At 39.4% G+C, this 13,311-nt stretch overlaps 1 protein-coding gene across 1 annotated transcript; it reads left to right on the top strand.

Moving 5' to 3' along the window:
• Positions 1-8,454: 8,454 nt before the first annotated feature.
• Positions 8,455-9,864, top strand: LOC121207980 (uncharacterized). The gene is made up of 3 exons (XM_041078520.1): positions 8,455-8,556; positions 8,737-9,249; positions 9,364-9,864. Exons 1-3 carry the CDS (start codon positions 8,455-8,457, stop codon positions 9,862-9,864), a joined length of 1,116 nt encoding a protein of 371 aa, XP_040934454.1.
• Positions 9,865-13,311: the final 3,447 nt, after the last annotated feature.

Genomic DNA, 13,311 nt, shown 5'->3' with positions numbered 1-13,311 from the left:
TCGGCGTAGTCCCAGGTACAAGCTCAATACCAAACTCTACCTCCCGAACAGGTGGTAAACCCGGTAATTCTTCAGGAAAAACATCCGGGTATTCAGAAACCACCGGCACAGATTCGGGTTTCTTTTCTAATTCTTTGTCATCAAGTACATACGCAAGGTATGCTTCGCACCCTTTTCTTACATATTTCTGGGCCAACATTGCTGATATTACAGCTGGCATCCCCTCCAAGTCCGTAGACTCAACTCGGATTACTTCGTTATTTGCGCACCTCAAATCAATAGTCTTGCTTTTGCAATTCACAACCGCATCATGCGCGGTCAACCAATCCAAACCAAGAATAACATCAAATTCATCAAACGGCAAAAGCATCAAGTCCGCCGGAAAAACAGGAACCTCGAATTTCTAGGGGACATTTCTTACACACTTTGTCGACAAGCACGTAACGACCCAAGGGATTTGACACCCGAATTACGAACTCAGTAGACTCAATAGGTAAAGTCTTACTGGATGCTAAGGTTTCACATATGTAAGAATGAGTAGAACCGGGGTCCATCAAAGCAATTACATTAGTATCAAAGAGAGTAAAAGTACCGGTAATAACATCAGGCGAAGAAGCATCCTCGCGAGCACGTATAGCATAAGCTCTAGCAGGTGCACGAGCCTCGGATCTGGTCGTAGCATCTCTAGATCCTCTCTGACCACCACCAGCATTGCCCGTATTTCTAGATGGTCTACCTCGAGCAGTGGTAGCACCCGATTTCCCACTCTGATTTACATTCTGTTCAGACAACCTCGGGCAATCTTTAATGAAGTGGTCAACTGATCCGCACTTGTAACAGGAGCGGTCAGGGAATCTACAACTCCCCGAATGGCATTTACCGCAATATCGACATTTCGTTCTGTCTCGACGTTCATTCCCAACACTGGCGACCGAAGTGCCTCGTGTACCCACAGGGAGTCGATCACGATCTCGTCTAAAATGGCCCGAAGTGCCTCTAAACTGGCCCGCATCATCTCGAAATTTCTTCGATGCCTGTTGAAGAGACTTTCCCAAGGATCTTTTACGAAACTCTCCAGTTCCCTCATCAACTTTTTGTTTTTCTTTTCTAAGCTTTTCGGCTTTTCAAGCTCGCTCGACAAGTACTACGAACTCTCGTATTTCAAGAACGCCAACGAACATTTTTATATCTTCATTCAGCCCATCCTCGAAGCGTTTACACATAATAGCCTCGGACGAAACACATTCTCGAGCGTATCTACTAAGTCTAACAAATTTTCGCTCGTAATCAATAACTGACATAGAACCTTGCTTAAGCTCAAGAAATTCCTTCCATTTTTGATCGACAAATCTCTGACTGATATACTTTTTCCGAAACTCAGTTTGGAAAAACTCCCAAGTTACTTGCTCTCGGGGCACAACAGAAGTCAGAGTACTCCACCAATAGTAGGCAGAATCGCATAGCAAGGAGATAGTACACTTTAGGCATTCATCGGGTGTACAAGATAGCCCATCGAGTACCCGGATAGTGTTGTCCAACCAAAATTCAGCTTGCTCGGCATCGTCGCTATCCGTAGCCTTAAATTCAGTAGCCCCATGTTTTCGGATTCTGTCAACTAGGGGCTTATTTGACCTTATTTGGTCAGTTACCGGAGGTATTGTAGGTGCGGGGGTGGTATTTGTCGGGAATGGAGGTTGTGGAACAGCCGTATTAGTTCGAATGTATTGGTTAAACCAATCATTCATCACGCTATAGAAAGCTTGTCTAGCTTCATCGTTCGGGTTACTAGCATTAGGTTGAGAGTCCGCCGGCACTGTCCCTTGTGCGGGAGCAGGCGCTACACTCTCAAGATCATCAGCTACCGCTCGGTCGGGATCGGGATCCATTACTATAAATAAACACATTTGCAAATGTCAGAAATCACCACACTATCAAATAATCACATAAAATGGCATGTATAGCTAGACCCAACGCATTACGGTAGTCCTAGAATCGACTAAACCGTAGCTCTGATACCAATCAAATGTAACACCCCGAACCCGAGACCGACACCGGAGTCGAACACGAGGTGTTAACAGACTTTAAACCCCTTATAAAAAAAATATTTCCCAGACACTGCCAATCTGCGTACTAGTCGCTTTAAAAATCATATCTTGAGTTTCACAACTCAAAAATCAGTTTCGTGATTTTTCCCTGAAAATAGACTCATAGTCCCATCTACATATTTTTTTGTAGAATTTTTGGTCGGGCCAATTAGTACAGTTTATTAGTAAAAGTCTCCCATGTTACAGGGATCGACCACACTGACCTTTATGCAATACGACTTGGATATCTCCTGCACAGAGCTTCAATACTGATGCCGTTTGTTTTTACAGAAACTAGACTCGGAGAGGAATCTATACATATATGGCATGACTTCTAATTATCTCTGGTTAATTTATAATGAATTTCCAAAGTCGGAACAGGGAATCCAGAAACTGTTCTGGTCCTGTCTGACGAGAACCTGAATATCTCTCAACATACTGTCCATATGATCGTTTCGTTACTTTCCTATGAAAATAGATTCATCAAGGTTGGTTCACATAATTTATTCACTATTTAATTCCATTCCTGCTATTTTTAGTGATTTTCCAAATCTACATCATTGCTTCTGTCAGCATCTGCCTTTAAGGTAGACTTTACCTATTTCATAGTTTCCATGATTCAACTAGCCCTTTTAGCATAAATAGCACAATTTATGATAGTGATTAACCATTCCCATGGCCAATCCTTGTCAAGCATATCCACACCAAATGATTATAACATTATACTCAAACATATATAAGCCATTTTCGCATGGCTAACCAAAATTATACAAGTACAAAGGGTCCATGACCCACAACAAACGGGTAGTCCTATACATGCCATTTCGAAGTTCAACCAAAATTGTACCAAAAGGGGGCTTTGATAGTGTGGGCGACTTTGACTTCAAGATCCCGAGTCCGATAGCTGGAGAACCAAATCTATAAAACAGAGGAGCAATGAAACGGAGTAAGCAATTTATGCTTAGTAAGTTTTGAGCAAGGAATTCCAACACAACAAAAGTATAGCATTCATATAGCTAAACGGATAATTTCATATGCACAAATTTTCGATATCATGCTTGCTTCACATTACCAACCCTTATGTACATACACAAAAGATCAACTTAGCCAAAGGCCGGTAGCTCGTTTATCAACTGAGCGAATACTTATTTGTAAGGGCTCAACTAAATTCAAGCACATACGAAACATACCTCAATGTTGGGATGTTTCTAGAGTATTAACTGAAATTTTTACAGCAAGATCATTCATTCCCAAATCACGTACCTTCGGAATTTAACCGGATATAGCTCCTCGTTCAAATGCCTTCGGGACATAGCCCGGTTATAGTAACTCGCACAAATGCCTTCGGGACTTAACCCGGATTTAGTAACTCGCACAAATGCCTTCGGGACTTAACCCGGATTTAGTAACTCGCACCAATGCCTTCGGGCTTAGCCCGGAATTAGTATCTCGCACAAATGCCTTCGGATCTTAGTCCGGATATGGTCACTTAGCACAAAGCCTTCGGGACTTAGCCCGGACATCATTCAAATAACCATGCACATTTAACAATAAATCGTGGCACATTCGTATTTCATTTTCGTTAGCAAAACTCAAACACAAGACACTTATCATTCTTGTAAATTCGGCTCAATAGCCACACACAAAGAGCATGATTTTGATTTGCTTAAAACATGATCTAATCAAATCTTAATTTAAGCTCTCTTACTCAAGAACTTACCTCGGATGTTGTCGAACGATTCCGATGGCTATTCGACCACTTTTTCCTTCCCTTTATCGGATTTAGTTCCCCTTTGCTCTTGAGCTTAATTAAACAAATAAATTGATTTAATCATTTGAGCATCGAAAAGAGGAGCACAAGGCACTTAGCCCATATTTATACATTAGACATTAAAGTCACATATGTACGGAATCATGAATCAAACTCAACATTTTAGCTAATTTTCCCCCTTGGCCGAATTTTCTAAGCCAAGACAAAAGCATCAATATGCTTGCCTCCAACCGAATACATGCAACACCAAATCTTCTTCCTATGGCCGAATATGCATGTCTATGTTGGGGCCAATTATATGCTTAATACTTCCTACAAGTATGGTTACTTGTATTGATTATAAATATCATCTTATTTCAAGTTCAAAACTTGGTTAATACACACATATATACACTAGTAAAGCATCCTCTCCCTTTCCATCAATTTAACACATGCATTGCTCATTAACATACAAAAGTTATATTCGGCCTTAGCACACAACTTGCTAGCCGATTCTTTCCCATCTAGCAACCAATGCACATATGTGCTCACTCAAAAATGCTAAAAAGGAGATTCAAGAATCATCAATCCACCATCACATGCATCATTAACAAGCTTCATATTTAGCATGCAATGGCATTAACACAAAATCCACCTAGGCCGAATATCATCCCCATGACATAGCAAGGATTTGAACCATGGGCTAATTAGAACTCAAGCTAGCAACTAAAAACATGCATGAATCTCATGGCACAACCTCAAACATACCTTAATCTAGATATAAGTATGGCCAAACCTCCTCCTAATCCTCTTCCAAATCAAACATGAAGCAAGAACTCCTTCCTCCTTCCTTAGAATTTTCGGCCAAATGAAGATGAAAAAGGATGAACAAAATTTTCTCCTTTCTTTTCTTTAACTCACGGCAATGGGGGGGAAGACAACCACACACATTTTTTTTTTGTTTCCATCATATTCCCTTTCATTATTTTATGCCCATGCTCCTTATTTTATTTTTCCTAACATACCTCACTAACATAACATGTTTGTGACATGTTTCCACTCATGATGCACTAACACAACATGTCTATGACATGTCTTGCCCATCACACTTGGTCTACCATGCTTGTCATGGGCGGCCACTACTCATTAGGGGGGAATTTGACATGCAAGTCCCCCCTTTTTCCACATGCACTAATAGGTCCTTACGCATTGACCTATCACATTTTAAAATTTTCTCACATAAGTCCTATTTGATGAAATTCACTTACAATTAACAAAATTCAAACACGAAATTTTCACACATGCACATGTACATATAATGAGCATCAATTATGATGGTTAATTATTTTTACGACTCGGTTTAGCGGTCCCGAAACCACTTCCCGACTAGGGTCAATTTTGGGCTGTCACATGTTGGGTCTTAATCCTTAGTTATGATTTATTGCTTTATTTATTTGTAAATTTTCCTTTCAGTTTTATTTTAGTTTCAATTGAGTTCTTTTTGTTTATTCATTACTTCCAGCATTTCTTTTATTCTTTGAAACCCTTTTATTCTCGAAAATTTATTTGTTGTTCATACTTTTACTGATATACATGTATATATATATCTATATGTAAATATATATATTTATTTCCTTTTTTAATTTGTTTGTTTAAAATGTTCTTATATATATACATATACATACATGTATATACTTTAAAATAAAGTTAATATTATTCATACACCTAACGATTTGTTGACTCTATCCATGCATTTTAACCTATATTTTTGCTATTCTAATATGTTTTGTATATGTGTTCTACATAAAATTTAAGTTATTTTTATATTTACTTATATTAGTATATATATTTGATTTACATACATCATTTAAACCTATACATATTATCGTTTCTATGTTAATTTACATATACTTACTTTTAGATTTATATGTATATATTAACGCGTTTATTACTTTAGTAGATTTTTCTATTTTAAAACACTTCTTGCTTCATGATTTGTCAAGTATTTCCTTTATGTACAAATGAAGTAATTTTAGAAACTTCATTCTTTTGTAATTATAAAATTATTATTTTTTGAGTATATCTTTATATTATATTGCTTTTGTGTTTATATAGTCTATTATTTTAAATGCTTTAATATAAGGATATGTATAATTTTTAGACTAATTTAAAATTTTATATATATCTTATTATTAATCCCCTATTTTTTTACAATAGATTTACATGTACATATGTCTTTTAAATCTATTTTGTGTGTTGTGTCTCGTCTTATATCTATATTATTCTTTTGCATTATGTATTATTAAAGTTAGCATGTAGTTTGTCAACTTTTAAATATATTTGTGTTTAAAATATTTTACATGCAATTTGATTCAAACTTTCATTCTATAATATTTATTTCAAAATTATATATCTATCCCTAGCTTTTTTATATATACAAATTTGTCAACCTACATTTTATGTGTCCATTTATTTGTCGTTATTTTAAAATAGTTTTATACCATATTACTTCTTCGATTTGCATCTTGTTTGTGTATCTAATATTAATCATCTTATTATGTCATGTATGTTATCGCTGCATATTATTTATTCATGGTTTCATATTGTCACATCAATTATTCTTCATGCATTATTGCAATTGGATTACACTTTTAGGTTAGCTATTTTCAATTATTAGTTTGTTAGTTGATCATATCTCATATGTGTCAATTATCCCATCTCACCGTTTTCATTTGATTTTTTCAAAATGTGGTTTTATAAAATCCAAATTTTATGATTAATTTCGTCTTATTTCAAATCGAGTTAATGCGTTTAAAACTAGTTTCACAACTATTAAGAATCCTTTAAAACGAAGGCAATATTCGATATTTGGTAATTCGTGGAATCGTGCCCTAACGTGTTGGGTTGCAATTTCTCGTTTGCCCAAAGTAATCGAAGGTCCCTTTAAAATTCTATTCTTTTAAAAATCCCTTAAACGAAGGCGATGTGCGATATTTGGCAATTCGCGCAATCGTGCCCTAACGTGTTGGGTTGCAATTTCTCAATTGCTTCAAATAATCAAATATCCCTCCAAAATTTCACTCATGTATTCAAAAAAATCCTTTAAAACGAAGGCAGTGTTCGATGTTTTACAATTCGGGAATCATGCCCTATCGTACTGGGTTGTGATTTCCATTTGTTCAAAACAATCGAATATTTCTTTCGGTTTTCATTCATGTTTATTAAAAACCTCTCAAAACAAAAGCGATCTTTGATGTCTGGCGATTTGAGAATCGTGCCCTATCGTGCTGGGTTGCGCATTTTCGTTTGCTTAAAACAATCGAAGGTTCCTTCGGAATTTCACTCACGTTTTCTAAAACATCTTTAAAACAAAGGAAATGTTCGATGTTTGGCAATTTGGGGAATAGTGCCCTATCATACTGGGTTGCAATCTCTCGTTTGTTAAAAATAATCGAATATCTCTTCGGGATTTCACTCATTTTCTAAGGTGAGGCAATGTTCGACATTCAAAAATTTAAGGAATCGTGCCCTACTGTACTGGGTTTCGATTTTTTTGTTGGACCAAATAGTTGGGCATCCTTTTGTTAATTTCAAATCATAAACTTTCGGACGTCGAAACAAGAAGATTTTTGGCAACCAATTCGTGTTATTCAAATGTTATTAACAAGAACCACATTTCAAAAACATTTTTAATTTTAGACATAAGGACATTACTTAATCGATTTGGTACCAATTTTGGGCGTAGTGAGGGTGCTAATCCTTCCTCATACTTAACCGACTCCCGAGCCCGTTTTCTCATATTTTCGTAGACCAGAATCGTTGTTTTAGTAAACCAAAAATATTTTATTAAAATAACCAAGTTCTTAGGTAACCCGATCATACCAAAACAAAAGGATCGGTGGCGACTCCATATTTCTGTCATTTTTCAAAAGTCGATCCTCTTCTTTTTTTATTAAATTTAAAATTTTTAAATAAAAAGGATGGTTTCGACAGCTTGACGACTCCGCTGGGGAATAGAGAGTCGAGCCATAAAATCGATTATTTACTGTCCATTTGTCAAAAATCGAAAACTCATTTTAAAAATCATGTACTTTTAATTGCATTTGTTTGTATGATTGCCATGGTTCGGGTCTTGTAGAATAATACTGCAATCCATTGCATGACCGCCGTGGTCACACCTTCTAAGTGGGAGTAAGAAACTACGCTTTCGTGAGGTTTTCACCTCCGCATGGGCTAATGGATTGCTTCCGGGGTACATCCGTACCTATGATTTTGTGAGATTTTCATCTCCGCATGGTCATAGGGAAATGTATCCCCCCGAACCGAACTCGATCTATATGAGCCTATAATGGGTGAAGATTGAGGAATCTGCTGGTTCGGGTACCCTTATCCCTAGAACTAAACCACATATAGTGAACCTTAGGAGCTATCCTTGGGTGGAGCGACGTCGAGCCTTAGTACTTACTTGTATATGCATTGTGATTATCATTTATGTGCTTGCATTTTTTCGATATTATTTGATACTAACCTCTGTTTTGTTTTGATTGTCTTTTTTTTCATGACATTGCATATTAAAGGAGGTGTTAATCCGTATTCAATTACTAAGTTAGAAAGTTTGACATGGAGAATGAATTTCTTAGTAAAGTCGAGGATAATGCGACCGTTCATGCATTGTCGGGGAGGCTACAATTAGAGAGAGGGGATAGCTTGGCAGAAGGGTATGTATCGTAGCTACAGGATTTCACTCGCGGCAATGTAGTACAGAATGAGCTGCAAGAGTTAAGAGATGTTTGGGCTAGTTGGGATGAAGGGACCAAACAATTATTTTATCAAAGCTACAGAGACATATCCTACCTGCTAAACATTAGAGTGGATAAGCATTTGTTTTGAGCCTTGGTGCAGTTTTGGAATTCTGCGTACAAGTGCTTCACTTTTGGAAAAGTGGATTTAGTACCTACCATAGAGGAATACACTACTTTGCTCAAGTGTCCAAAAATTCAGGTCCAGAAGACTTATGCCTGGGTTTTTAGTAGTCAGACTTTCGTAAATAAATTGATGAGCATTTTTGGGATGAGCGAGCCTTGGGTCACTGCTCGGATTCAGCAAAAAGGAGATAGTAAGTGTATCCCTTGGGAGAATTTGCGAGATTTTATTTTGACGCATCCAGATGAAAAAAAGAGGGTCGATATCTTTGCCTTAAGCATCTACGGATTGGTGATTTTTCCTAAGGCTTTGAGGCACGTGGACGAGGCAGTCATTGACTTAATCGATCGCCTTGAGAAGGGAATCACACCGGTACCGTCGATATTGGCAGAAATGTTAAGATCTTTAAGCTCATGTCGGAAGGTGGGCGAAGGACGGTTCATTGGATGTGCACAATTATTAATGGCATGGTTTCATGGGCACTTTTGGAAGGTAGACTAGGTTTCCTATCAGGTCTTTTCTGAGGGTTATTCCCCGTTAAAAGAAGAGGCAGCTATACAAATGAAAGAGGATATCTCGGAGGAGAAGTGGATGGACATTCTTTAGAACCTCAAGGAGGGGGATATCGAGTGGAGAGCTTATTGGATGGTTCCTAATGAGATCATGTACCGATGTGGTAACTTTGATTGGGTACCGTTGTTAGGAATTTGGGGAGCTACCGGGTATACTCCATTACTTGCGTTGAGACAATATAATTTGAGGCAGTTTGTACCCACGACCTATGGACTTGCTCAGAGTGAATTCTCGTTTAAAGGTGCTCGCTATAAAAAGAGAGTTCGGGAGTTATCGGATGCTTGGAAGCAAACTTGTTGGATGAAGAGGTTAGCCGTCGGTTCCATGGTAACACCCAAGTATAACGAGTGGTTTAAGAAGAGGCTTAATGATAATATTCCTAAGCCAAGCTTGGAGAATGCTCGACCTATCGGGGAACAATTACAAGTCGCCCCATCAGAATTGGAGATTATAAGGCAAGATTTCGAGAAGAAGAGTTCGGAGCTTGGGAAAAAGATCGAACAATTGGAGGAAGAGAAGGTGCACCGAGATTAGACGCTGATGTCTAGAGGTCAGAGGCTAAGAAGTGGAGAAAAGGAAAAATTAAGGCCGAAGAAGATCTAGACAGCTTGAAGATGGACTACAAGAAGCTACGCCTATCTATGAGGACTGCGGGTTTAGGTAAGACTTCCGAACAATGGCGCCATGAAATTCGAGAAGAAAAAGCCAATACCGACCGGTGGGAAAGAAATTTTGAGAAGCTCAAGCACGAAACTAAGATTTAGAGAATAGTCTGTCGGAGAGCAGAAATGAGTGAAGGTGAATTAAGGGCTAGAGTGGCAGAACTCGAGAAGTCTCTGCATCAGTACCGAAACTGTAACACCGTAATGGAATTGAGGGCAAGCTTGAGCAAGATAGAAGAAATGAAAGGAAAAATAGAAGAGTTAGAGGTGTCACTGCAAAACTGTGTGATGCGGATCCAGTTTTTTGAGGCAAACGAGGATCGTTGGAAATAGCAGCTTCACCATGCGCAAGACCAAGTCAGAAACAGAGATTACCTTATGGGGGAAGCCATAACCCAGATTCGGGAGGTAGCGGACTACTTGCAAACTTTAGCGGTTTAGGCAGACACACTGAGTGTGAAGTATGAGTTAGAGTCGGATTGCGAACAAGAGCTGGCCTCGCTGCTTAGAAAAATTAGGACTTTGAGTGTTAGAGCGAAATTTTATCTGTAACTCAACTTTATGTAAAAGATTTTATTTTCAAGTGAAATTTTCTAAGGGCAATTGAATCAAAATTGGCGCCTCCTTTGCATTCATGCATTTGTATTACATCATATCATTATGCATTAAAGGCCATAATAGTTTTCTAATTAATTAATTAAAAATTACTTCAATAACTTGGAAACCAACGAAAACCAACCAACCACGCACCCCTACGATACAAGAAAAAATCAATGGATAAGAGACTCGAGAAATTGGAGCAAATGCAAAAGGACATGCAAGAACAAATGTAGTATCAGATGCAAGAGCAGTTAGCCAAGATTCAGCGAGCGATGAAAGAGCAAATGACGCAGTCCCAGAGGGAAATGATGAGTCAGTTATCCCAATTGCTGTTGGGAGGAACAAATAAGGGAAAGGGCCCCATGGACAAAGTCGAGGAAACTAATGAAGATCCTCAACACCCCCTGGCTTCACTCTGACACATGTACCGATGAAGCTCGAGATTAATCTATTGAAACCATCTGTCACGATCATGCCCCAGCATGTTCAGGCCAGAGCTTCAATACCGATGAATTTCCAAATCGTCTCAGGCTCTAAATTTTTCAAAAACCCGAACTATCCGCCTGTTCCCAATTTGGATGAAGTTGCCAATGAAGAAAAGGCGAGGATAGATTCACAAAAACAATTGGAAGAACGGTGTAGATGGATTGAGGAGAAATTCAAAGCCATGGAAAGCGCGGATCATCATCAAGGGATTGATGCCTAGGACCTGAGTCTGGTCCCAGATTTAGTCCTTCCTCCTAAATTCAAAATGCCCTAATTCAAGAAATACAATGGAACAACTTGCCCTGAGGCCCACATCACTATGTTCTGCAGGCGAATGACGGGGTATGTTAACAATGACCAGCTATTAATCCACTGCTTTCAAGATAGTCTGGTCGGGGTGGCGTCTAAGTGGTATAACTAATTAAGCTGCACTAAAATTAACTCGTGGAAGGACCTGGCTCAGGCCTTTATGAAGCAATACAATCATGTGACGGACATGACCCCCGACAGAATCACTCTCCAAAACATGGAGAAGAAATCGAATGAAAGCTTCAGATAGTACGCACAAAGATGGAGAGAGGTGGCCATACAAGTTCAGCCGCCACTTCTAGAAAAGGAGACAATGATGCTCTTTATAAACACCTTGAAGGCCCGTTTTATCACTCATATGTTGGGAAGCGCCACCAAAAGCTTCTCTGACATAGTGATGATGGGGGAAATGATCGAAAATGCTGTGAGGAGCGGCAAGATAGAATCGGGAGAGAGTGCCAGGAAGTCGGCACCGAGGAAAAGAGACAATGAAGTGAACAACACGAGCACATTCAACAAGGGTCAGTCCATGTCATTCACCGTAAATCAACCCAAGACGGTGACCACCAATCATCAAAGCTCTGTAAAACAAGAATCCAACGTGAGGGAGAACACAGAAAGATCACAATTCACCCCTATACCCATGACGTATAGGGAGTTGTACCAGAACCTGTTCAACGCTCATGTGGTGTCCCCTTTCTACCTGAAGCCACTGCAGCCCCCGTATCCCAAATGGTATGACACAAACGCCCAATGTGAATACCACGCGGGAATCACCGGGCACTCTATCGAAAACTGCGCTGCATTTAAAAAAGTAGTCGAAAGACACATTAAGATGGGGATCGTGAGATTTGACAACCCAGCCACACCTAATGTAGCAGGAAACCCACTCCCCAATCATACCGACCAAGGAGTGAATGGGATAAGCGAAGGTAGGAACAAGAAGACCAAGTATGAGGTGGCAGAAGTTAGGACCCCGCTGAGGCGGGTATGGAAGGAAATGGCTAAGAGACGATTAATAGCGTTGGATTCGAGGGAAGAATCCGAAGAAGAGAGAAACTACTGTGAGTTTCACAACGAGGTGGGGCATGAAATCCAAGATTGCGTGGAGTTCAAAGCCTTAGTGCAAAACATGATGAACAATAAGGAAATTGAGTTTTATGAAGAAGCCAAAAAACCCCATAGAGGGAGATATATGCGCATCAGAGGGAGAATCGAAGGCGCAGAATCAAACAGCTAACTACCCCATGGTCATCATTTCAAGACCCAAAAATAGTGAAGCTGGAGCACAAATGTCACCGAAGGTCATAATCCAAAGACCTGCAGTCTTCCCCTACAAAGACAGCAAAAAAGTCCCATGGAATTATGAATGCAGTGTGACGATTTCAGGAAAGGAGAGTCCGGTCGACGCTTCAAGAGGGAACCAAGATAGGCGCTCCTATACACGTAGCGGGAGACGTTACGATGCGGAAAATGAGGAGGCACAACCCACAAAAGGAAAAGCCCCAATGGTCGAGGAAATGAAGGAAAAAGCAACCAAGCTTGTTAACGATCTAGTTAACGAAGAGGAGGCCAAGGAGTTTTTAAAATTCCTAAAGCATAGCGAATACAATGTGGTAGAACAGCTACGTAAACAACCAGCCCGTATCTCGGTGCTGGCCTTACTTCTAAACTCAGAAGTTCATCGTAGCGCACTGATAAAGGTCTTGAATGAAACATACGTTGCCAATGATATCTTCGTTAACAAGTTGGACCGCTTGTTTAGCAACATCAGTGCCGACAACTATATCTTTTTCAATGACGATGAGATACCACTCGGGGGCATGGGGTCGACTAAAGCTTTGCATATCACCACGCGCTGTAAAAGGTATACACTGCCAGGCATACTGATTGACAATGGGTCGGCTTTGAACGTCCTACCATT

The sequence above is a fragment of the Gossypium hirsutum genome, chromosome A10 (assembly GCF_007990345.1).
Source record: "Gossypium hirsutum isolate 1008001.06 chromosome A10, Gossypium_hirsutum_v2.1, whole genome shotgun sequence".
NCBI classification, from domain to species: domain Eukaryota; kingdom Viridiplantae; phylum Streptophyta; class Magnoliopsida; order Malvales; family Malvaceae; genus Gossypium; species Gossypium hirsutum.
This window is presented reverse-complemented; position numbering and strand designations above follow the sequence as displayed.